General features: G+C 50.8%; 2 protein-coding genes across 2 annotated transcripts in view; one reads left to right on the top strand and one right to left on the bottom strand.

Moving 5' to 3' along the window:
- Nucleotides 1-575: 575 nt before the first annotated feature.
- The window catches only part of NHSL2 (NHS like 2), a 228,051-nt gene continuing 205,100 nt past the window's right edge, over nucleotides 576-23,526 (bottom strand). Inside the window, exons 3-9 of the mRNA XM_070605141.1 lie at nucleotides 17,505-17,660; nucleotides 14,484-14,611; nucleotides 13,983-14,178; nucleotides 11,756-11,887; nucleotides 8,214-10,541; nucleotides 6,622-6,754; nucleotides 576-5,785 (exon numbers count right to left, since the gene is read on the bottom strand). Of these exons, the coding sequence (XP_070461242.1) occupies nucleotides 5,461-5,785; nucleotides 6,622-6,754; nucleotides 8,214-10,541; nucleotides 11,756-11,887; nucleotides 13,983-14,178; nucleotides 14,484-14,611; nucleotides 17,505-17,660 (3,398 nt within the window). The 3' untranslated portion in view covers nucleotides 576-5,460. The remainder of the gene's footprint in view (nucleotides 5,786-6,621; nucleotides 6,755-8,213; nucleotides 10,542-11,755; nucleotides 11,888-13,982; nucleotides 14,179-14,483; nucleotides 14,612-17,504; nucleotides 17,661-23,526) is intronic.
- On the top strand, nucleotides 17,950-22,503 carry RTL5 (retrotransposon Gag like 5). Its single transcript, XM_070605143.1, has one exon. The coding sequence runs from the start codon at nucleotides 18,135-18,137 to the stop codon at nucleotides 19,830-19,832; it is 1,698 nt and encodes a 565-aa protein (XP_070461244.1). The 5' UTR covers nucleotides 17,950-18,134; the 3' UTR covers nucleotides 19,833-22,503.

Raw genomic sequence — 23,526 nt, 5'->3', positions numbered from 1 at the left:
CTGTTGAGATCAAATTTCACTATTTAGGCAAAATCTTAAAATCAAACATACTTCTGCCAGAGCCCTGCTAGAGAACAGCTACCTTGATGAAGACAGGTAGTTAAGGGTTGGCAAAACCAAACAAACTAACACCTTTTCATTTTTCCTATTTGTGAATTAAAAAAAATTTTAAACCAAAAACAGGCCAGACGTGCTGGCTAAGTCAAAGCAAAGGTTCTGCAGGTTGAACAAGTAGTTGATTCAATCTGATAATTTCTTAACAGCAAACATATACTTAACCAACATGTCGATATACATCACTTGGCCAGAGACGGATCACTGTGATGACAGCAGAAATGATGGGAAAGGTTGGAATCATTTGGAGAGTTGTGGCTGTAGTGACTCAGGGGCTTGGAGAAGGAACTGGAACACACACACACACACACACACACACACACACACACACACACACACACATTCCAGGGATGCTGCTGCTGCTGGTCATGGGACTACACTTTGAGGACCACTGGCCTAGATTTGGGGCCTTACTGACTAACAGTATATATCTATTTCACAGAACCCATTACTTATGCAAGTTTCTTTTTGCTAAATTTATTAAAAGAGCCTCAAATGTGTATAACCATTTACTACTGTATTTCTCTATAAATCTGTTTCAGCATATTCTAAAACTTTGTTTAGTTCATGTCATTGTTTAAATCATAATCATCGCTGCTCTCTGACAAAGGCAGTTCTTTGTACCTCTTTCCCACTCTCTTGTCCCTTTAAATCTGTAACATCTCAGTCACTTACAGCTGACATACACGCAAAGGCCTCGGAGGGACTGGCTGCTCTGGCATAGATCTGGTCTCATCTCACACCAAGCTGAAGTGACAGCACAAAACCTAGACATGTGTGTAGGGGGAAGCAGAGTCTTGTGTTCAATAAAGTTGTACCTCCAATAAGTTTAATAATCACCACCGGTACTGGACTGACATCAATCAGACACTGGACAGCTTCACCTTTCACAAACAGGACACATTTTCACAAACTCTTTAAATCCTTGTGTTCTTTTACTCAAATGATAAGTAGTATTCATTCCATTTGTGTAAAAATGTTAATGTACAATATGAATTATCTAGGCCTTCTCAGTGGCTTTTAGTAGCCATTTCTGAGCGTCCCTTGGTAGCAACCACATAGAACAACACTGGGTATCAGGACAATTTAATCGACCGTCAGCAGTTTACTAAAATAATTCCGGAAGATTAAGGTATTTTCTATATTCTGGAGTTAGCTGTCAGGGAATTTGGCCTTTCCATGGTGAAAAAGACACTTCTGCAACTAATTGATGCCTAAAAGTCTATAAGTAGAACTTCATTCCTTTGGCTTAAGGCTTTTCCCCTGTTAAAATGCAAGCAACCCTCAAAAGAGGTAGCATTCAGCCTTATAATCTCAAAGTAAAGGAACTGATCCCTTTCCTGAGAGCATGCTTTTCTTAGCGAGGAGGAGAACAAACTAGGAGGCACTCAGGAGAGTTGGTGCGGGAAAGCAAAGTCTGGGGAGAATGGAGCAGAAAGAGGAGACCGAGGATCCCAATGACACACCTCCAACTCAGTCACCATTTCACTGAAGGGCTCTCCCTGTCAGCATCCCTACTGAAACAGGTGCTAACTCGCCACTTGGAGCAGGTTACTTAAAAAGCAACGATGTTTTCTGATGATATTGAAGACTCTTTGATGTGTAGGCATACAAAGGTTTAAAGCAATGGAAAAATAGATGGCAACAAGACATTTGGTGCAACAACAGATAGGGAGAGTTACCCCCCTAAATCAGAAGAACTGTACTTGTTCACAGGAAGAAGATAAACTGATACTGCTTTATAGAGTGCAGATGGCACGGCCGGGACAAGGGTAAGGCACTTGCACGGCCCTGAGAGTGGGTGCCTCCTTAAATTTTGCGCCCCAGGCGCCTCACTCACCTCACTCTAGCCCTGGCCCTGGCAAATCATATTAAAGTGAATGCTCACCATTATGTTACAGACTTGGTGGTAATGGAAGGCTGCACTGGTGAGGAATGGAGCACTGACCGTGAACGCGTCTTTTTAGGGAATAGTTCGTTTATGAAGAAGAGGGCAGGTGCATGGACAGATCTGCTCAGACTGATAGGTTCAGGGGGATCGCAATCTGATCCGTGTTGTCTAGTTACAATGGATGTCCGGCGAAATGCTTCTTGCAAGAGCCTTGTAGATCTCCTCTGTCTTTGCACATTCAAGGTCGAATGTCTGCAGATCAACTGGTTGATTTGTGGTCATTAAGCTAACATGAACTATTTTGCTGCTTGTGGTCTTGCCTCCTTAAAGGGTGAGCTGTCGGCTAGGGACGCAGTTCACAGAAGTTGGGGCTGAAGGACAAGCTGGGGCCATGTGGCAGACCCAGGCGACAGACCGAGGCAGGCAAAGGAGCGGAGCCACCAGTGAAGCTTCCTGTTGTACTGGGAATGACTTGCTCTCTGCCTTCAACATTTGGTCCACAAATACATAACGAACACCCACCAAGTGCAAAACACTCAGCTACCAATTAACCTCCTCTCCTGGGGAGGACTCCCTCTACTCCTGACTAGACAGAAGTCAGTCTAGCAGAGCCACCTGCTGCTATTGGTCGGAATCAGAAGCTATAAAGGGGTAGAAACAACTGGAATTGGAAGCTGACCTCCCAGAGACAACTTCATTTCACTTGAACCCCTTCTGTATTCCACCTTCAAAAGTTGTTATCATTCTTATTGGCGCTAGTAATAGTGACAGCGGTATGTTCTCGGAAAGCCTTCCTGGAGGGGCTTTCAGCCTTCTTCTCCAGTCTCGGCAGGTAGGTGCAGAAGGCAGCAAACACTGTGGTATGTGCCTGAGTGGGAGAGAGAGTTGGTGTTATGATAATCAAGGGGAGGAGAGAGGTTGAGTGTTAGGAGTAGGAAAGATGTTCGGAGTTATGTTCATCAATGATTGGTAGAAATTCTAGAGTGGGGGTGATTGTTTGGGACTAGGTCTACCTGTTGCAAAATATTTAATGAATATTTCCAGTCCCGAATGTTACCTCTGATGATACAATCTCTGCCCCAAATCCTCTAATGGGAACACTACTGGGCATTTGAGGGCCACAGTGATGATGTAGAAGATGTATTAAAAATTCCAGACATACTGAGTATTGTAGAGGACAGCAAGACTCAAGGTAATTGAAAAATGTAAAGCTGCCTGGGCATTCAGCTTTAGATTCTTTTGGGAAAACCACCAGACGTATCAAGGTGAGGGGAGAGGTAAACCCCCTAGAAGTGACAACAAGAAGCTTCCATAAAAATCAGCAGAAGTAACAAGTCCTATACTATGTGAGTCTCATACTCGGCTTTAGAGTTCAGCTATTCATAATGGTTCCCAAGGAGAAGGCCCTGGCATCTTTTCACTTTTGTTAGGCAAAAGCACAAACACTCCTTCATTTCCCTACAGAGGAAAATCTTTCCATCTTTTGGAATTCTGAGTCTGGGGCAGACAAGTGTGGCATTCATATATAAATTAAGGCCAGGAATGAATCTCTTGTATTTCAGGCAAAATCCCTGAAATTTGGTCAGGACCTTCAAACCAAATAGTTTGAATGCTTTCGAAAGCAACTGGACTTTTGCTAACTGTTTCTTATTTTAAGTGGCTTCTGCCTAAATCAGGGGGAAGTGCTGATTGCAAGTGCTGATGGGTGGGCCTGGCCTGTACTCCGAAGTCTAGAGTTCAGAACTGTACCGACCAAGGACCTAGGCCTAGGGCTTCTATGTGAGAGGCCCAAATCTCCTCAGAACTCAGTGTGGTTTTTCAGCAGCTCTGTCCACTGGAGTGTGGGCCATTGAGCTAAGAGCTTGCTTCTCATTGGTGAGCAAGGTGACCTATGAAAATCAAGATCTGCTTGTCTCTGGGGCAGTTTCTGCATCCTCCAAGAGGCTGACCAATGAATCTGTTGGGGGGGGGGGGTGGTGAAGGAGGAAGGGGTCAGGGAGCGCTTTTTGTGAACAGGCTACAATTTCATTTGACTTTTCTTTTTCCCTCTTGGGAATGGTGGGCAATTAACCCTCCATTCTTGGTCAGCCAGTTTTCTTTGTTCAATGCTTTGTCTGTTCTTTCGCCCAACCTCCCAGAAACCAGATATATGAAAATCAAATAAATCACTGCTCTTGCTCTGCTTAGAAAATTGAACTGACAAGAATAGTTAGTGCCTATAAGCTTTCTGGGGGATCGCCATGACTGTTCTGGGGTCTGTCAGAAACCCATTTACCCCAGTTCTTACACTCTCCCCGAGCATGGTTAAGTGAAAGTTGGTCAAACAGAACTTAAATGGCAAAATGTAGCCCTTTTTTTGTGTTATGAGCCATAGCATCTTGCAAGGCTGCCTTTTAGATTTTGGACATATTCTTTTAGTCTATATGTTCTCGATTTTGGAACAGAGTAAGATTTCCTTTAAACAAAACAAAACCAACCACAGACCACAATCTGAACTAAATGGTGGTAGGCAAGTTACACTTCCTTTCTCCTCCTTGAGCCTCTGATGATGCTGTTCTTCAGCTAATTACTTCCTGTAATGAATGTTATATGCAAATGAAACGAGAGTTCTTAGAATGCAGCATGAGCTGGGTACAGATCCTAGCTATCATTGTTGACAGACAACATGCCGAGTTACCTTGGCTAGATCTGAGTGAACGAATGGCTGCCTCATTTGTTGGCTGAGCTTGGTTCACCCAAAGCAACCCAGTCCTGACCTTTTCTAGCTAAGGGGTGGTCGGGGGAAGGGTCTATATGTTTATTGAAACTCATCACCCTGATCTCCGTGTAGACAATCAAACTGAAAAAGGCATGACGTTCAGGACAGAGACACATTCATATTTTGCATGACAAAAGCCATTCAATCAACCCCATGCCGAAATAAGTGCACACCTGCAAACCTCCCTTTGGGGAGAGTTAAACCAGGGTTGAAGACGCATCAGTCTTTCTGTTTCTCCATGCAGGGCCATCAAGGCCTTACCAGGAAAGTGAATGCTCAGCACTGGCACCCTATGCCCCCCCAGGTTTGGCAGCCCCCAATCTGCTCTCACCCTGCACCCCTTGGTGACAGGAGCCAGGGATGGAGCAGCCTGGTCATTGACTGAAAAGACGGCACATGTGCCCTTGCATCTGAGAATTTCCTCTTAGTGCTCACCACTGGGGGAAAACAAGGAGAAAATCGGTAGTCAGTAATGGCAAGATTGTAAGTATGAAAATGCAAAATGTCTGAAGATGATTAAGTGCCTGATGATTTCAGTTCTAGATAAAAGTGGCCTCTCTCCTGCTGTCCAGAGTGTGAGTTAATGTAAAAGAAATGTAGGCTCTTTTGTTATTTCCATGGTTCCTTTTTAAAACTCTTTCTCTTCCCTCTTCTCTACTCAAGTTTAGTAACTAAACCCTGCTTGCTGAACCATGGCTTAGGTACGTGGGTTATCGGTGGTTTCATAGTCTTTTGAAAATTGTGCGATAATTCTCCGAGCCAGCGGGTTAGTGGTCTTCAGCAGTTCGGCTGCTGAGGGGCGGGACCTTGGAGTTGCCTTGCTTCCCTTCTTCTGTAGCAAGGCCTTGAAATCATCGTTTCTGCCAGCATCTAGGTTGGCACCGCCACTTGACCCTGCAGAGGCAGCTGACTCACTAATTGGAGAATCAGCTGTGTTCCTTATTGGTGAGTGGGAGCTCAGTCTACTGCCGCCAGCAAAGGCCTCACCAGGCTCCTTCCAGCCAAGCAGCTTTCTTTTGGACCTGAATAAGAGAATGTTTGCTTTGAGTGAATTTGTGCGGCAGCCATTTCCTAATGCTTCATATAACTTCATGAACGCCAGTGACATGATCTGGGAACTTCTCTGCAGCAGCCTTGCAAACAGTCATACTTACCAGCTTTCTCTCTCACCACTAAGTCCTCAGAGTCCCTTGTCCGGCCCCCTGTCCCTGCACTCCTTTCAATGCCCACAGCTGGAGTCACTTGGCCTGTGCCTGCAGGCTCAGTCCTGCCCAGGTTCTGGGACCGAGGAAGAATTTAAGGAGTCAAGGCTGGTAGCTCAGTGACTCTGAATCAAGGCAGCCTGGGAGCTGGTCCTGTTCTGAACTGGTGCCCCAGCTCCAATAACTGGACTGTTCCCAGTTTCCTCACCCCCAAGCCCCTGCTTTGTGCCCCTGTCCAATAACTGGGTCCTCATCTGGCCCCCCTTTGCCTGTGTTCCTGCTTTGATACTCAGCCTGGTGCGCCCCATCACTTCTTGAGAAGATTTTTTTGGTACAAGAAATTCTGTGAAGGGTTAAATGTCTCTGACTGTAGACAGAGCTGTGAGGGAGCAGATGGAGCCACAATAGGCCGGTCGGTTGCTAGGAGACGAGGGGCCTCTGACTCGGCACCTGGTCCTCCCTTCCCCACCCCTCCTCCACTTCACTCAAAGATGTCAGTGAATTAAAGATGTGAGGCCCTGGACTGTGTTCCCATATGTGGGTATCTGAACTTAGTCTCCAGTTTCAATTCTAATGGCTGCTTAGAGGTAGCAGTTTTTCTTTTGGTGTCAAAAGGGAAGGCAATTACAATAGGAATTAAGGAAATTAGTCCAGACCTGTGTATCACAGTAAATAAATCTTCAGTTGTGCGTGAGGCCACAAACACGTCATCATAATCTTCCGCAATCCATTCGGCTGTTTTATCACTGATTACGCTTTTTTCTTCAGTGTTTGGTTCCATAGAACTTCCTAGACATAAGAACCAGAAGAAATTACTTTGACTACAATAGTTAGGACAAAGCACATTCTTATAACATTCTTATATGCGTTTCATTAGATGTTCAGGGCAACTCTGGAAGGGCAGCAGGGCGGAGACTCAAGGCCTCCATTTCGCAGAGGAACATGTTGCTCAGCAGGTTAGTGATTTGGCCAAGGTCGAGTGAGCGGTGAAGATCGGCCTGGGTCCCTGTTCTCTCATGCCTTTTCCATTACCACAGTTTGCCTCAGCATTCTCTTGTTTTAAAGGCATCGTTTTTAAAAATCAAGGAGCTGAGAGCAATCTAAAGCAATGACTCAACGAGTAGGTGGGAGTGGGACCCATCTGAATCTCAGAGGGAGTCTGTGGAGTGAGAGGAAGCATATTCTGAAATTCCCTGTGGCTTTGACTCGTTTGCTTGTTTTAGTCACAATGAATTAACTTACTTGAAAGTCCAAATCAGCTTGAGGAAGGCCTTAAGATTTTGATGTTTGGTGGTAAGAGTTCAGAAAAGGAGGAGAAACATGGATGAACCCAGAGGACATTATGCTAAGTGAAATAAGCCAGTCACCAAAAGACAAATACTGTATGAGTCCACTTACAGGAGGTCTCTAGAGGAGTCAAATTCGTAGAGGCGGAAAGTAGAAGAGTGGTTGCTAGGGACGGGGGGAGGGGGTGCTGGGGAGTTGGTGTTTAATGATTACAGACTTGAGTTTTGCAAGACGGAGAGAGCTCTGGAGATGGATGCTGGTGATGGTTGCACAACAGTGTCAATGTACTTAACACCACTGAACTGTACACTTAAAAATGATTAACATGGTAAATTTTATGTTATGTGTATTTGACCACAGTTAAAACAAAAAGAGACAGGAAAAAATCAAAAGGTCGAGGAACATTATCTAGCCTAGTCTTGTTGTTTCAGGAAGGTCTGGCCCCAAACCATCCAAGACAGGGAGCTCCCTTCCCTCTAGAAAGCACCAAGAAAGGCTGCTTCTAGTAACATATTCCATTGCTTCAGAAGCCTGCAAGCCTGCCACGCACGTGAACTCAGTCTGGGAGGGTACTGAGTCCTGTGCGTGAAACTGTATTCAGCGCAGCTGGTGAGAAATACTCTACATACAGTGAGGCGGAGAGAGAGTCCCCAGGGCAAGGGATGCACGCCCGACCAGGTGGATGGGTTCATAAGGTCCTAGGGTGCTAAGACATAGTTTGATTTTATTATCTCAGCACTGGGGGTTCCAGGGTAGACTGGGCCAAACTGGTCAGTCCTGATCCCAAGGACGGCGAGGCCTATTTAGAGTAACCCAGGCCCTCAAGAGGTGCCCCCCACTGACTTGGTCATCCTGGGATCAGGATCATTACTCGAGGGTATTTGCTTCTGTCTCTGGCACTCCATCCTCACTCCCATCTCTCCTGGGATTGAAGGGAAAAGCCAGCAGATAGTTTACTAACCCAGAGGGCTTGCCTCCCTTTCACCGTCAGCCTGTGGCGTTGAAGTTGGCCTTGTATTAGGTGATTGCAAATGGTCTCCAGTGGGGGGACACTTGGCATCTTCTTCCAGGGTGATGATGGGGCTGAGAGGCAGTCTTGGTTCGCCCACATAGGCCTCCATTTGAGCTGTGGGGGAGGTGAGAGGCAGGTACAGCACGCTGGGCTTTTTTGGTACAGGAGGTGGAATCTTGCCTTTCTTTTTCTCAGCTTCTTCCTGGCTCTGGAGGCTAATTCTTTCAGGCAGGGCTCTCACCTTGGGGCCCTCATCCTCCATACTTCCCTGGGGAGACTGCTGTGTTCCTGAGAAGAAAGCACCAGAGGAACTGGCAAAAGGTGTGAAAACAAGAGATGAGGGTGCTGTGGACTCCCCTGGGCTTCTGCCCTCAGGGAAGCTGGAGGACTTTGGTTTCCGCACCACTGTGTAGATGTCTTGAGGGAGTGGCCTCATGTGTTGAACTGAGCTCTTGGGGGTCATAGCCAAGGCAGGCGAAGTTAGTGAGTACTCCTCAGGGACAGATGGTGGCTTGTGGACCAAGCTTGGAGGCCTTCGAGCCAGTGGGGGCTTCTCAGCTATGGGAGGTTTCATCTTTCTTTCTGGCAAGGTGAAGACTTCTGCTCCTGATTCCTCAGCATAGTCAGGGCTCTCGATGTCATCTTCTGGCTCAGATTTGCTGACTGACCTCAGGCGAACAGAACGTAGGTCAGACTGAGTAACCATGGGCATGATTGGCTGGTTGGGGCTAGTTTTCTGGACCAGCTTGGCCCCAAAATTTGTGTCTGAGTGATGCCGGCTCACCTTGGTTTTGTTTCGGATGGAGATACTCATCCCAGACAGATCGAGGTTGGTTGAAGAAGTCAATGGTAGGTCAAATGATAGCCGTGACTTGGAAATTTTCTCCATTGGCGATGTCGGGGGTAGCGATGACTTCCTCTCAGGTACCACTGGACGCACTCGGACACTGCCGCTTGAAGGGGGCAAGTGGCCCAGGGTCAAGGACATGGAGACAGTGGGTGTTGGTGTCTCTGATTGGCTGGAGTATCCACTGGAGGGTGACATCAGCCCAGTGGGCCTTCCTGGGGAAGATACTTCCCTGGCCTCCACCTCGATGGAGAGTTGAGAAGGCGTAGTGGCTCTGGAGGTGGAAGGGGAGGCAAGAGACTCTGAGCTGCCCTGAACTTGGGTGCACTCAATGACTGTGGTGCCAGTGGCAGTGCTGGAGCTGGACAAAGATTGGTAGGTGTCACCGGACTTCCAGTCAGTAAGATACCAGTGGTGGGAGAATTGTGTACCTTCTGGATCTTTGAAGGTTGGCACAGCTGGATGACCCTGAGCATCCAGGTGGGATGAGTGATGTCCTTGGCGTTCCAAGGAGAGGCAAAGGCTTCTGGGCCTCTGGTCCTTGGGTAGTGCTGATCCACATTCTGGCAAGAGGACTGGCTCATCTTTGACCAGCGAGACACTACGTGTTGGTGGGGAAGGCTTCTTTTTGGCCTTCTTGAGTGAGATACTCTTGGACCTCTGCCTTCTATGCTGGGCCTCCTGTTGGGCACTAAGGGAGGCAATGTTGTCAGCACTGTTACTGCCCTCAGAGCTTGTACTGGCATAAGGCAGTGCACAGGCTTCACTGGCCTTCTGTTCCTCGTCATAGTCCACATCTGTGGTGCCTGAGTCTGTGGGCACAGACAGTGACCGCTCCCGGAACCTGCTGGCCCCACCTGGGCCTGTCTCCAGCCTCGAGGTACCACCAGTCAGAAGGCCAATCTTGGAGGGTCGTTCCAACACTTGCCTTCGTTGAGTAGGGTGCTCAGAGTAGCCAGCTGACCCACTGCATCCTGCTGGGTTATCACGAGTAACAAAGAGGGTAGCAGCCTCCTTAGGAACCAGAGGTGGCAGTGTGTGCATAGAGACCCAAGAATTCCCAGAGGAAGGATTTTTTCCATTTTCATTGACTTGATTGCTCTGACTAGTGGCACTTGGAGTCATGTAGGTAAAAGCATCTCCCTTCCAGGAAGTGGAGAATGTGGATTCTGTTGGTCCATTGCAAGAACTGGGGACGCTGTACACCATTCCCATGCTCTCCATGCCAGGAGGGTTTGTGCCACCACGTGCCTGGAGAAGTTCTTCTGGGTCGCTAGAAGGATTTCTCAGTACTGGCGAGGTGAGATTTGAGAACTGAGCTTCCTGACCAACTGCAACTCTTCCATGAACACCTTCTGGAGCTGAATGACTGGGCCTGATGTCTGAGGTGGTAGAGTGGGCCACACTGCCTGCTGGGCTGTTGCTGTGACCTGGAGGAGGTAAATACAGAATGTTAGTGGTGCAGCCAGGGATCCCTCAGCATCTGTGTCAAGATGGGAACACCAAATTTATGCCAAGAAGCATTTGCCAACAGCTTGGTCAGAATTCCTTGGTTCTTCCTCTCCATAGATGAGGATGCTGGGGAAGTTGGGTCCTTGCCCATCACTACACAGTGAGTCACAGGGTGCCCTTGACTTGTCCAGATGACTGCCAAAGCCTTTCCAGCTTGGATTATTCCTTTTAGAGCTGAAGTGGCAGGTGGGACTACCTTGGGTTCTTCCTGTGCTTTCACCTCAGGCTCATGAAACCATTACAGACCTCAGCGTTCACCTCTCCTGAGATGAGAGCAGAGGCTTTCAAACTGATAAAGGACAGCACTGTGTGACTTTCAGCTCCAACAATGCATCTGGAGAATGCCACAGCTGGAAAGCTCCGAGTCTGGTTGTGTTTTTGGCACCTGTCACTTTTTACCTTTGTGGCAGGAGAGACTTAGGATAACCTACAGATGTGGGGAAACCATTCAGATGTTCAAAATCCCCAAAGACCTTCTCATCTACACAATAATTATTACTGTGATATCATTATTATGATTATTATTACTGCTACTACGATGGTGATTTATAATAGCAGCCACCATTTCTTGAACGCCTGCTCTGTACTAGGCATATGGTAGGCAAATTACATACAATGACTCTAATCCTCACGACAACATCACCGGGTTGGTATCATTATCCCCAATTCACAGATGAAGAGGCTGAGGCTCAGAGAGGTTACGTAACTTGGCCAAGGCCTCCCAGTTAGGAAGTGGAGAGGCCAGGATTCACAGCCACGTCTCTCTGGTCTGTGCTCTGTGGCCAGCACTCACTTAATGGCAGCAATGGCTCTGTTAAGATGGTGCTTTTAGTGATGAGTCCCTCCTTTGTCTATTTGCCTAAATTTGACATATGTGGTTATACTCTATTTATAATGGGAAACAATAACATAATGAATTTACTAGCCTGGGAGGCCTGCTCTGCATATTTGGTTGCTACCCCTGACAAAAGGCCCTCGGTTACCCTTAATTACCAGATTGGCTTTTTCACGATGTCCACAGCCCTCCCCCTGTGAATTATTCCTGTTCCCCATCACTGCAATACCACCCGGGTGGCGGGACGGGTGGGAGCGAGCAAGGGGAAAGGTCTGGGGGATCTGCTGGGGGGGTCACCTGGGTCTCGCTGGGAAAAGTTAGAGAATCCAATAATGGTCCGCCTCCGCCTCAGGGTGGACTTGGGGTTCACGGCTGTCTCTGTGTTAAACAACGAGTGTCGCAAACTTGCATGTTTATCAAACTGCTGCCCTGTAGCCAAAATAAAGACACTTGGGTACATCCTGGTTTCTGTTTACAGTACAGTGGAAATTGGCCTGAGGTGGAGAGAAGGGATGATGGCAGTAGCATGAGCATGAATAGCATTCAGGCAGGAGGTCCTTCTTCCCCATCCCTCCCAACTTGGCCCCAGGCACCCGCAGCCCCAAGACACACATGCTGGCTTTCATAGGCCACACTCAGGGTCACCTGTGAGTCTTAGGCGGCTGAGAGCCATGGTCTTCAACCCTGGCTCCTTATCGAAATAAACCGGGCGGCTTTGGAAACTCCAATACCTAGACCCCACCCCAGAACATTTAACTCTCTGGGAGTAGGGCCAGGGCAAAAACCTTTTTCTCCAACTCCCCAGGTGATTGATTATTCACATGTACAGCCTGGGGTGAGAACCACTGGTGTAGAGAGACGGTTAGACTAGTTGTTGCCTGATTGTAACCTTTTCTCAGAGAAAGCCTTTATATGGGCCGGTGAGGACAGTGTCTCCAAGAAGCGGCCCTCTGCCCCCCACCATCCAGGAAGCAGCCTGATAGTCTGTGCTTCAGCCACCTGACCACATTTAATCAAAGTGTGCTCCTGCCTAGAGATTGCTATCTACTTTTCTTAAAGCACTGGGCCAGTTTTTCTCCTGTGGAGTTGCTGGGGCAGGGTGATGCGGTGGGGTGAGGTATGCTGCTCCACCCACCACCTCTCATTCAGCAGATGGCTAACCAAACCCTCCCCTCTCAGCCCCAAGGCTACATATGTACCCGCTTCCCCTCCCCCGAACGTGGCTCTGTGGGCAAAACTCAGGGCCAGCCTTATTGAGAGTAAGATAGAAGTTTAGAAACAAAGCGCCCACCATCACTTTGTGAGTCTCTCCTCTCAGCCCTCACTCCTCCTGGTACATCTCCCTAGGCTCTGAGCTCTATTTTCTGCCTCTGATTTCCAGAGATGATGCCAGGGGTGCTGGATGACCCCATATCCAGGGAGCATCACCACACGTGGCCAGAGCTGTCCTCATCATCTTCATCAACTTTTTCCAGTGTTCTGTGGGCTGGGGCCGGCTCACAGGGTGCCTCTGGTCCCTTTGGGTTATGAGGTCTCGATTTCATTAGGTTGCTGCCCCTATCTCCTTCTGAAATGACTGACCCTCCTCCTCTTCCCCTTACAGCCGGTGGAGTGTGGAGCATGAATTAATAACAGGCATGGTATAGGGTGCCACATGACCCCAAAGTCACAGCCAGCTGAGCTGCATACCTCATTTTCCCCACTTTCAAGGTAGTATTGGGTCCCCCTTTGGTCTTTCTTGCCTTGGTCCCTTTCTATTACCTCCCTTCTCTCTCTCTCTCTCTCTGGATTTTTTGGTGAGGAAGATTGGCCCTGAGCTGACATCTGTGCCAATCTTCCTCTATTTTGTATGTGGGACGCTGCCAAAGCATGGCTTGATGAGCAGTGTGTAGGTCCACGCCCGGGATCCACACCCACGAACCCCAGGCTGCCAAAGCGGAGTGCACGAACTTAACCACTATGCCACCAGGCCTGCCCTTATTGCGTCCCTTTTTAAACACTTGCCACACACATTGAGGAGTCCCACCTCACTGGAAGACTGAGTGTCTCCCTTAAGTGCCACAAGGCCCTCGGTCTGTGCCCTGGGTATGATCCTCGCTTTTTCCACCAGCTGAACACCGCACTTCCCCTCTGACTCCTATCTGTGTATTCCAAACCTGGCTTGTGGCACAAGAAGCTTTCTTTCTCCAAAGCAAACATAACTCACAAACTTTCAGTTTTCACAGATGCTCCAAAGAGCACACAAGTTCATCAAGTTTTAGAGTTTTCTGTTAAGAAAATTTTGTTTGCTATCAAATGGTCTCAGTTAGCCATGGCAGTGCCAGAAGAGAGTGAAGAAAGAGCAACCAGAGGCCCCTCTTCTGCATGCCTCCATTCCCTGGTGACAGCCATGACCTTGACAGTGCAGGGTGAGCCAGCAGCAAAGAAAGTCTCCCTCCCTCCCCCAGCACCCAGTGCATTTGGACAGAATGGTCTGTAGTCGGCATGGAGGGAAGCAAACAGAGGTGGGGCTAAGCAACTCTACCAGAGATGTTGATGGGCACAATGTCAGAGTGCGTGGAGCAGGGCTGAAGCCACCGCTTCTCCTCTAGGATGGGCAGAGGGAAGGGGCTATTCCAGGCAGCTTGCTTGTCGGCTGTGGTAGACAGGCTCAGGGAGGCCTCAGGGGCCCTCACACCCTGGGTGGTAGTCTCATCCTCGCTCAGCTGCCGTTTTGTAGGCTGTTGGGAAAGAAGGTGATGGGAAGGGTGTGCTTCCAACTGGGGATGAGTGGTGCTCACAGGACGGCTGTCTAGGCAGGGTGGTCAGAGGCTTTGTCTGGGAGGCAGGAAAGCGTGGACAGGCTGCTAGGCTGGACACCTGCTGTGCAGGGCCCATCTCGGCCGGGCCTCAGGTAGCTCTGCTGGTGAGCAGAGGTGAGCAGCAGCTTCCAATGGGTAATGTAAACAACTCAAGGTCGCCTGTCAATGGGTGCAGGGTGAGCTCTGCGTGCTGGCTCTCTCAGGTGGGGGGAGAGGCAACTCACCATCAATACAAACTCCAGACGCCTGGCAGACTGGGGCCTTGGGCTGGGGGTGGGCTCAGTGGCCTCGTCAGCAGAGCGGAAGGTCTGCCCCAGAAGTCTGGCCTCCGAGTACTGTTCCTCATATTCTTCTGAAAAATAGCACAGTGGGTACACACTCTAGGGGGCCACGGCCAAGAGCTGGGCTGGGGAAGGACCATGAGACGGGCTCCTGCTCTAGCTGCCAGGCCTGACTTGCACTGTTTCTTTAGGATATTCCTGGCGTCTGAGCCTCTGGATTCAGAAATGAAAAAATGCTTAATTCCCGGGACTATGAAGGACGAAGAGAAAAGAGAGTTGATAAATTTGCGTTGTGCTGGTTCTGGGACCAAGCCCTTGTCTCAATGGTCCCCACCTTAAGTGCTCAACTCAGAGAAGAAACTCAGGATGCAGACACCTTTTGCTACTTTATGCTACAAGGTCCTCTCTTGGAAGCCCTGCAGCTCTTCAGGTTTTGTGCAGCCCTACCAAGGAAAGGACCTGTGTGAAGCTCGAAGACGTCCGCATCGGGAAGTCCAGTGTGGAGTGCTCCTTGGATGTTAAGAACTCTTACTTGAGCCTCCGAGGGCCTGGTTCCTGGCACCTTAGTCCCACTGTGGGTGGTGTCAGGTCCAGGGGGGCTAAGGTGAAGGAGAGGGAAGGCAGAGGTAGTGGCATAGAAGGAAGGAGAAGTTCAAGGCCATCCTCAGGGAATAAGAAGGATGCATAGATTTGAGCGGGTTTCATTTAAGTGATGAATTCGATGAGTAAATGAAGGAAGTGAAAGGAAAGAATCAACAGGCAGGGCTCTATGCACATTTGAATGAAGACTTTAAGAATCACAGAAACTTGGAATCAGGAGGGGTCGCAAACGTTCTCTGGTCCAACGCCCCACTCTGGGCTCAGACTTCCTCCCCAGCAGGCCTTCCAGGTTCTTCTTCTGCCTCCACACACAGCTCAGAGAAGGGAGGCAGCCTTCCTCCCAAGGCAGCTCATTCCATCCAGAGACAGTTGGGGCTGTCAGGCATGTCAGGAAATTCTTCCTTATCTTGAGGTGAAATCTACCTCCCTCTAGGCTTCCACCCACCAGTCCTGATTCTGCCCCTGGTGGCGACACAGAGCTGCTGACTCTCTTTTTCTGCATGGTAGCTCCTCTCTTATCTCAACACAAAGCTCGTGGTGTCCCTTGGAATCTTGCTTCTCTAAGGTCACCACTGCCCTGGCAGGGAGGGGGGGTTATGGCTGTAGTCCAGTTGAGTGGCGCATCTGTGGTTTCCTAATCTCCAGAAGAGCCAGCCTTTATCGGTATGGATAAACGAGAGCTGATAAGACCTCTTTTCACATTGAACATCCACTCAACAAATGTCTGCTGAGCACCTCTTGGGGATCCAGCCCTGTGCCAGGTGCTTCTGGAAACCCAAGGGTAGTAAGAGATGTGATTCTTTACATTGAGAAGCTCAGTCTGATTAGGTGGACAAAATATAGACCCAGGGCTAGTAGGTGAATGAGTAAATGAGTAAACAAATGAAAGGAAAGCAGTTCAGAACTATTCAGGTCATCTTGAACTGGACGGTGCAACGTGCCTCGTCTGAGTGCTTATGGAGGGGATGATGCAAAATGCAGAACTCGTGTTAAAGGGCTTTGGCTGCAGCAAGAATAGAACTTTGAAGAAAGTGTAAGGATTGGAGTGGGGAAGAGGGAGGAAGGGCTTCCAGGCTTGGAAGAGAGGCCCGAATGGGACAGTGAGTGCCTGGTGCGTGTACGGAGCTTGTGACTAGCACTGAGGTTTTATTTGAATTATTCTATGGAGATACTATATAACTTACCTACAGTAAAGTGAACAAATTTACGTGTGCAGTTCAGTGAATTTTGACACATGTGTGCCCCTGGTGACCTCCATCCAGATATTTGCAGCACCCTAGTAGTCTCTCTCATAGCACTGAGTTTTCATCTTTTTGCCACTTACATTGGATAAATCCCTCTGGCCATTGTGTAGGTTTTTCGTATTGTATGTATGGATTTCATTCAGGGACCACGCTGTATTTTTCTTTCATATTAACTTTAATATCGTGCCTAGCTCAGCCCAGGTTCCAAAGGACATGTACTGGGAGTTGATGTTACATCTTATCAGGGTCTCTCTAGCTGCAAGGAACTCTTGCTAAGTGGTTTACATACACTCTATTTTTACTTCTCACAAAACTGCCATGTGGGGAATTGGAATCCCCGTTTTAAAGATGACTGATTAATCTGAAGCTCAGAGAGGTTTGGTAATCTGCATAATGTCACACAGCTATTTAGATGTGGGATTCGAATTAGACTCAAGCTCTGTCTGATTTCAAAGTCTGGGTTTTCTCACTTGGCCTGGTGCGTGCAGTCTGACTGCTCAGGCACTGTGACTGGGCTGCTTCTCTGGGTCATGTGGACCCAGCTTTGCGTACAACGTGCTCATCATCAGTATACTCCACAGACACAGGGCTGGGGATTGGGGATGAGGTGAGCTCCGGGTGCTGGGTAGTGAGGCTTCCTTTGGTGAGGCAGAAGCCCCCCAGGAGGCATGTGGACAAGGTTCTTGTAAGAGCAGAACGAGTGAAGCCCAGAGTGGGAAACCTTTGTCTTTAGGTGCCAGGAATCCAAAGGCGTGGGTGATGTGGCAAGAGAAGGTCTGGAGGGCATGTGGGCCCACACTGTGGGAGTCTATCATCCAGCTCTCTTTGTAGACGGCTTGATCCTGCCTCAGCCTCTGTCCCCTTTTCCCCATGGACTGCTGAACTGAGCAAAGTCGGGAGGGGAGGTCAACAGCCTAGGTAAATAGGTAGAAACAGAGCCTTTTCGAATCATTCGTCTGGCAGGCGAAAGATGGAAAACGTGTGTTTTGTTTTTCACTAGGTTTTAAACTGTTCTCTCTTTTTCTCTCGTTGCTCCCTGTCCTCCTGCTTCTCTGCCTCCCTCCAGCCGCTGCGCATCTCGCCTGTGGGCTCCGGCCGCAGCCCCCCTCCCTCTCAGTACCTTGCAACAGGCTCTGGAGATTGAGCTGCGCCTCGCGAAGCAGCTCCTCTACACTCGGGGGCCTGCCCGAGGAGAGGAACACGTTCACTGGCTGTCGCCATGACGACCTCGAGTGGGCAGTCGCTGTCGCATTTTCCCGACCCGAGTTAGCTGCAGCTAGGGAAGGAGAGAGTCAGTGAGAGGCACAGCCCGGGGAGCGGGGGGAGCGGCGCGCGGCGGCCAGTGGGCGCCCGCGGAGCCCGAAGACCCGCCCCGCCGGGGGTGGGGGGCGGCGCGAGGCTGCGCTTAAAAGGCGGGGAGGCGCTCGCCGCAAGATTTTCCTCGACAGATCCTGCCGCAGTCGCTGCCGCCGCTTCCTCCCCGCCGCCAGCCTCCGCCCGCCCGGCCGCCGCCTCGCCGTCCGCGGCCTCCGCCCGCCTCTCCATCCCCGGGACGAGGTAACGCGCCCCGGGCCGAGCCGCCAGGCCCTTTGCCCCGGTGGGTGTGGCTCGGCCTCTCCCGCGCCCGCCGCCGCACTTCGCTCCCCTCCCGCGGCGCGCCGCCGCCGCCGCCGCATTTCGGCCTGCTCTCGCGGCCCCCAGCAGCCCTCTCGCGCCCTCGCCGGCAGCCCCAGGGCCCGAGCCAGCCCAGATGTCCGAGGCGGCGGGAAATCTCAATAGCCTCCGCATGGCGAACGTGGCCCTGCGAGAAGAATTAAATGCCCTTCGCGGGGAGAATGCCAATTTGGGTCTTCAGCTCGGAAGAGCCCTGGCCGAGGTTAATTCCTTGCGGGGCAATGTCTCGAGCTACATCCGCTGGCCAGTGCCCGTGGTGCCCGTCCTTGCCGAGGAGAACTTTGAGTTCCCGCTCAGTGAGATCGACGCCGTTCCCGAGGGCGAGCTGCCCTTCCTGTGCTGGCCTCCCCCACGCGCGGAGCCCGAGTATGCCCCGGACGAACTGTTGATTAGCGTGATCCAGGACTGCGGCACCTCGGACGGGCCGGCCGACCCTCCTCCGCTGCCCATCCCGCCCCCGCCGGCGTTGCCTCCGCCCCCATCGAAGGAGCTGCCCTCGCAGCCTCCTCTGCCGCCGCTGGAGCGGCCTGAGATAGAGCCCTTTTCAGGAGACCCAGTCTACCTGGCTGAGTTCCTCATGCAGCTAGAGACCTTCATAGCCGACCATGAGGATCATTTCCCCGGGGGCGCTGAGCGAGTGGCCTTTCTGATCTCCTTTTTCACTGGTGAAGCCAAGGACTGGGCCGTCTCAGTCACCCAGGAGGGAAGCCCCCTGCATGCCAACTTCCCGCGCTTCCTGGATGAAATCCGTAAGGAATTCCGTGGCCCCATCCCCCCAAGTGTGGCTAAAAAGGCCATTCGCAAGCTCAAGCAGGGAGACTGTACCCTCGGCAGCTATGCAGATGCCTTTCAGTTCCTGGCCCAATTCTTGTCTTGGGATGACTGCCGCCTTCAAAACCAATTCCTCAAGGGCCTGTCAGAATTCTTCCGCAAGGAGCTCTTATGGTCAACCGAAATGGCCGACCTGGATGAGCTGATTCTCGAATGTGTGGAGATAGAAAGAAAAGTGCGTGTCCCCAAGCCAGTCCCGCTCCCTGGGGTTCGCAATATCTTCTTCCCTTTTGCTGCAGACTCTAATATCGATGAAAGTGAAGAAGACTACTACAGTGGGGATGAAGATGAAGAGGCACGCAGGCGCAGGCTTTACGACAAGGACCAGCGGAGGCGTGTGAGAGCTATTCAGCAAGAGATGAGGGAGAAGGAGGAGGAGGAGAGGAGGAAGAAGGAGGAAGAGATGAGGAAGAAGGAGAAGGAGATGAAACAAAAACAGGAGGAGGAGGAGGTGGACGTGGAGGGGGAGGAGCAGGTGGACGTGGAGGCGGAGGAAGAGGAGGAGATGAGGAAGAAGAATGAGGAAGAAGAGAAGAATAAAGATGAGGAAGAAGATGATGAGGATGGGGGCCAGGAACCAGAGCGGGAGCCAGAACAGGAGCAAGAGACAGAGGATGAGACCCAAGACGATGACCTAGATGAGCTGATGGAGATGGAGCCAACCTATGCCAATGCTTCATCTCAGACTTCTGGCTACTATCATGAAAATTTCCTAGAGGCATCACCTCCCATAATACAGCCCAGCAGACGGAGGAACCAGAACCGAGTCCCACTTCTGGAGGGCCTTCCAGGTACCAATTCACCATTCTACAGTTCACCACCACTGATTCGCCGAGCAGGTCGCTTGGGGCAGCGCCAAATTCGAAGACGTCCCCCGGTGCTATTCCGCCTCACTCCGAGACAGGGGGGGCACCGGGCTGCGCGTGGCCGAATTCGCGTGTGAGTGCTGGGCGAGATGGCCACCCGGAACACACCCTTCTGCTGCGTTCCCTGCCCCTGCTATTGCTGCCACACCTGCCCCATTTGCTGACCAGTACTTAAGGGAGTTCCAGACCTGCAGAACCTGAAGAAGACCTGTAGAACTCCAGACCATCTTGCAGCCATGACCAGCGAGTGACACGTGCCTGACCAAAGCCACCTGGGAAAGGAGGGGTCAGCAGTTGCTGTCCTCTTGGCATGGACTCTGCCACGAGCTAGAGAGCAGGTTTCTGGGCCTGTTCCCATGAATGAACTGGTCGCCCTCTCGCATTTCCCCTCTACTTGTTCTTAAACCCTCGCCCCTCCTGCGTTTATTCACCCTGTGTTCTATGGTTTTATCCTCTGACTGGCTCGCCAGGACGCCACCCAGTGCCTCACTGATCTGCCCCAGTGAGCAAAAGGACAGGCTACAATGAACTCCTAAAGCCGCTGAGACCACTTACTAGATATAATCGGCGGAGAGCAGGATGGTATCAAGAAATGTGCCTAGAAGCCTGCACTTGCTTCAAGCCACACCTCCAGCAGAAGGGTCGCAAAGAGGACCCCATGTCCAGCCCAGTGAGAGTGTGCAAGGCCACACAGCCGATGGATAACTTGGCTGAGATTTGTCCTTGACTGACGGAGCAAGGTGGTTTCACCTTCCCACAGACTACTGTACCAGGGCCCTTGGACCGGCTTGCCAAATCTGGGGCCATCTCCCCTTACCACACTGCCCCCTGGACATCCCTGGTGAACAGAGCCCAAGGTCACAGGCTCTACCCCTTTCCTTGATGTCGCCCACAGGGTCAGCAGTTGCAGGGGGAGGAGGCAGAGGAGGAGAAAGAAGCAGCAATAACTCAGTTTGACATTGTAAGGAGTGACTCTTTCCTTAGGGAGAGTGGTCTTCTCCCCCTTGGACTGTAGCCCCCAGCCAAAGGTCTTTGCAGGAGGAGACTTGCCATCCTTGGGGTTCCAGAGGAGGCCTAATTGGCCTTTCCTTCCCCCACCACCAAAGAGAGAGAGGGCCCAGGGCCTGGTCTTTAACTTCGACTTAAAGGATTCCTTAGTTCTGAGAGGAGAGAGGAAGGCTCTCTCTACAGAGACTGCACCCACTGCAGCCTTGCAGCCTGGACGTCCTCATGTCTCTCACATGGGGAGCAAGCCATGGCCTGGCGGGGGGCTTTGATTAGAGGGTGAGGCTTGAGAGGGTGACTGCCTCCTAGTAACTCCTGGGACTTCTGGGTGCCAACCTAAGTACCCTTAGAAAGAGTCCTGCTGCCTGCCGTGGGTCCAGAATGCACTGCTTCTGCAGTGGAAATACACACACTGTCACTCTGGCCACAGAGGGCCAGCCAAGTCCCCTGCTGACCTGAGCTGCCCTTGACACTGAGCTTCCTGCCCAGTGCTGGCAGCTGGCCAAGTGCAGCCAAAGTGTCTATGGCCAGAGGGAAGAAAACAGTGAATTAAACCTCTGTTCTTCACCGGAGTCTGCCAGATAACCTCAGCCCAGCCTCAGGATTTTGAGCCTGGAGGCAAGAGGAAGAAGCTGGAGGAAGAGGAGTCACAGAGAAACCCAGTCCTCCCGGCTGGTTTCTGGTGAGGTCTCTATTCATCAGTGGGAGGTGAGAAGCCCTTTTGTTTATCACACATTCTCAGCCTGGGCAGCAGTGGAGCCGGGTTCCTATAACCTGTTGCTACCTTTTAAAAAGCCCCCCCCCCCACCAAAGAGAAAAGTAATACGTAGTCATTATAGAGAGTTTGGAAAATAGAGGAAACTATAAGGACAGAAACCCCCAGACATTGAGAATCCCACCACACGGACGCAAGCACTAGGAACACTTTGCTGCCTTTCTTTCTAGTGTGTTCTCGCTGCGTCTTTTCAAAGCTGAGATCATCCTGCAAGCTGTTGATCAGCAGGCTTTAAAATGGCTGCCACCTATGCAGTCATGCATACTGAATCACTTATTTAAGCATTCCCCTAATTTGTTGGACATTTGAGTTGCCTGGCTTTCCCCCTCCCCACCAGTGTAGGAGTCAAGAACCCTGTAAAGAAAATTTTGTCTGTTTTTCAGCTATTTCCTCAGGAGAGAGTTCCAGAAGAGGAACCACCATTCTTCGAGGCTGTGGACCCTGTTTGCTGAAGGTCGACACGCTGGCCCTGCTGCCCTTGTCCCTGCCGGAGAAGTGCAAAGGACAGGTGCCTTGCACCCCCACCTCCAGGGACCCCTCGGCACAGGCCCCGCCTGTTCCCATGGTGCTTCTCACCCTGAGCCCTTGTAGCCTCAGCCAGGGAAAGAGCAGATGAGCAGTGAGCTGGTTTCTGGCCCTCTGGGCAGGGGGGCTTGGACTTCCCTTTGACCCTCTCCCCCGCTCCCCAGATCTTCGATATTTGTTGTGATCTAACAGCCGCAAGAGCTGTAAGAGGAACTATGGGCTTTGGGCACTTTCTTGGGTTGAGAGGGGTGGGGGGTGGGGGGGGGGAATGCATGCAGGGATATGAAGGCAGCCCAAGGATTCCCAGAGACTCGGGAGGAAACCCGTTTGAAATAAATGTATTATTGTGATTGTGTTTTTGTTGCATTACTGTGTCGTGAAGATAGGAAATTGTTCTGTATGCTAAAGCTTTCTCCTCAATAAAAATATAAAGGGTGTGTAAAGACTGTGTCTCTCTGGGTTATTGAGCAAGCATAGATGGTACCCAGTAGGCATCAGGTACTTCCCAGGCACCTGGCCTGAATCAGCCCTAACCTGAAGCCTTGCAATCCTTAGATGAGGAAACTAAGTCCCAGTGAGGCTCAAGGGCCCTACCCAGAGTCCTACACATTTGTGGATGGCAGGAGTTGTTGGGAGGGAAGTGAAGGGACTAGACATCTTGAAAAGTAGCATTAGTGCTCCACTTACTGGGATATAAAGGTATGAGTGGCCCAGCCCTACTATTCTACAACAGCGACCCTCTCAGCCCCCACACACACACACACACACACACACACACACACACACACACACACACACACACACACGCGAGATTGAGGAGGCAGGCAAGGCGAGGTGAGGTAAGAGGGCCCTTCCACTTTTGGCCACTAGGTGGTGCTGTTGGACACCAGTGAGCTAGCTGGTGACGATTTTAAACAAATCCCTAGAGCAGTGGGCACAGAGACCCTCCAGGCAAGATTTCACTGCTCCTCACAGACTGTGGGGTCAGAAGAAACTGAGTCCCGTTCTGGGATTTGCTCAAGTTTCCCAGCCATGAATTAGGAATTTTTTTTTCCGGGGACAGTGAGTGGGAACGTTTGTGGAGCCCCCTCCTAGGTGCAAGCACTGTGCCAGGCATTTCACATCCTCATTTCATCTCACCCTCGTCTTACAGATGAGGAAACAGGCTCAGAGAGGAGAAGGCACTGGCTAAAGGTTTACAGCTGGTAAGTGGCTCCTTCACAGCCCCTCAGCTGCCCCTTAGTCAGCTCCAGGGACACTTTGTCCCTCTCTGCCTCCACCCGCTGGCCCTACTGCCTCCCGAGTCTGCCCTGTCCTGCCAACTTTCCCCCAGCTCGCAGGAGTGCAGCGAGAAACAAAGCCCGGTTTCAGAGGCACATTTGCTTTGCCCCTTTAGGGGAAGGAGTGAAGGAAGGAAGGAGGGAGGGAGGGAGGGAGGGAGGGAGGAAGGGAGGGAAGAAGGAAGG

Source organism: Equus przewalskii, chromosome X (genome assembly GCF_037783145.1).
Source record: "Equus przewalskii isolate Varuska chromosome X, EquPr2, whole genome shotgun sequence".
NCBI classification, from domain to species: domain Eukaryota; kingdom Metazoa; phylum Chordata; class Mammalia; order Perissodactyla; family Equidae; genus Equus; species Equus przewalskii.
This window is presented reverse-complemented; position numbering and strand designations above follow the sequence as displayed.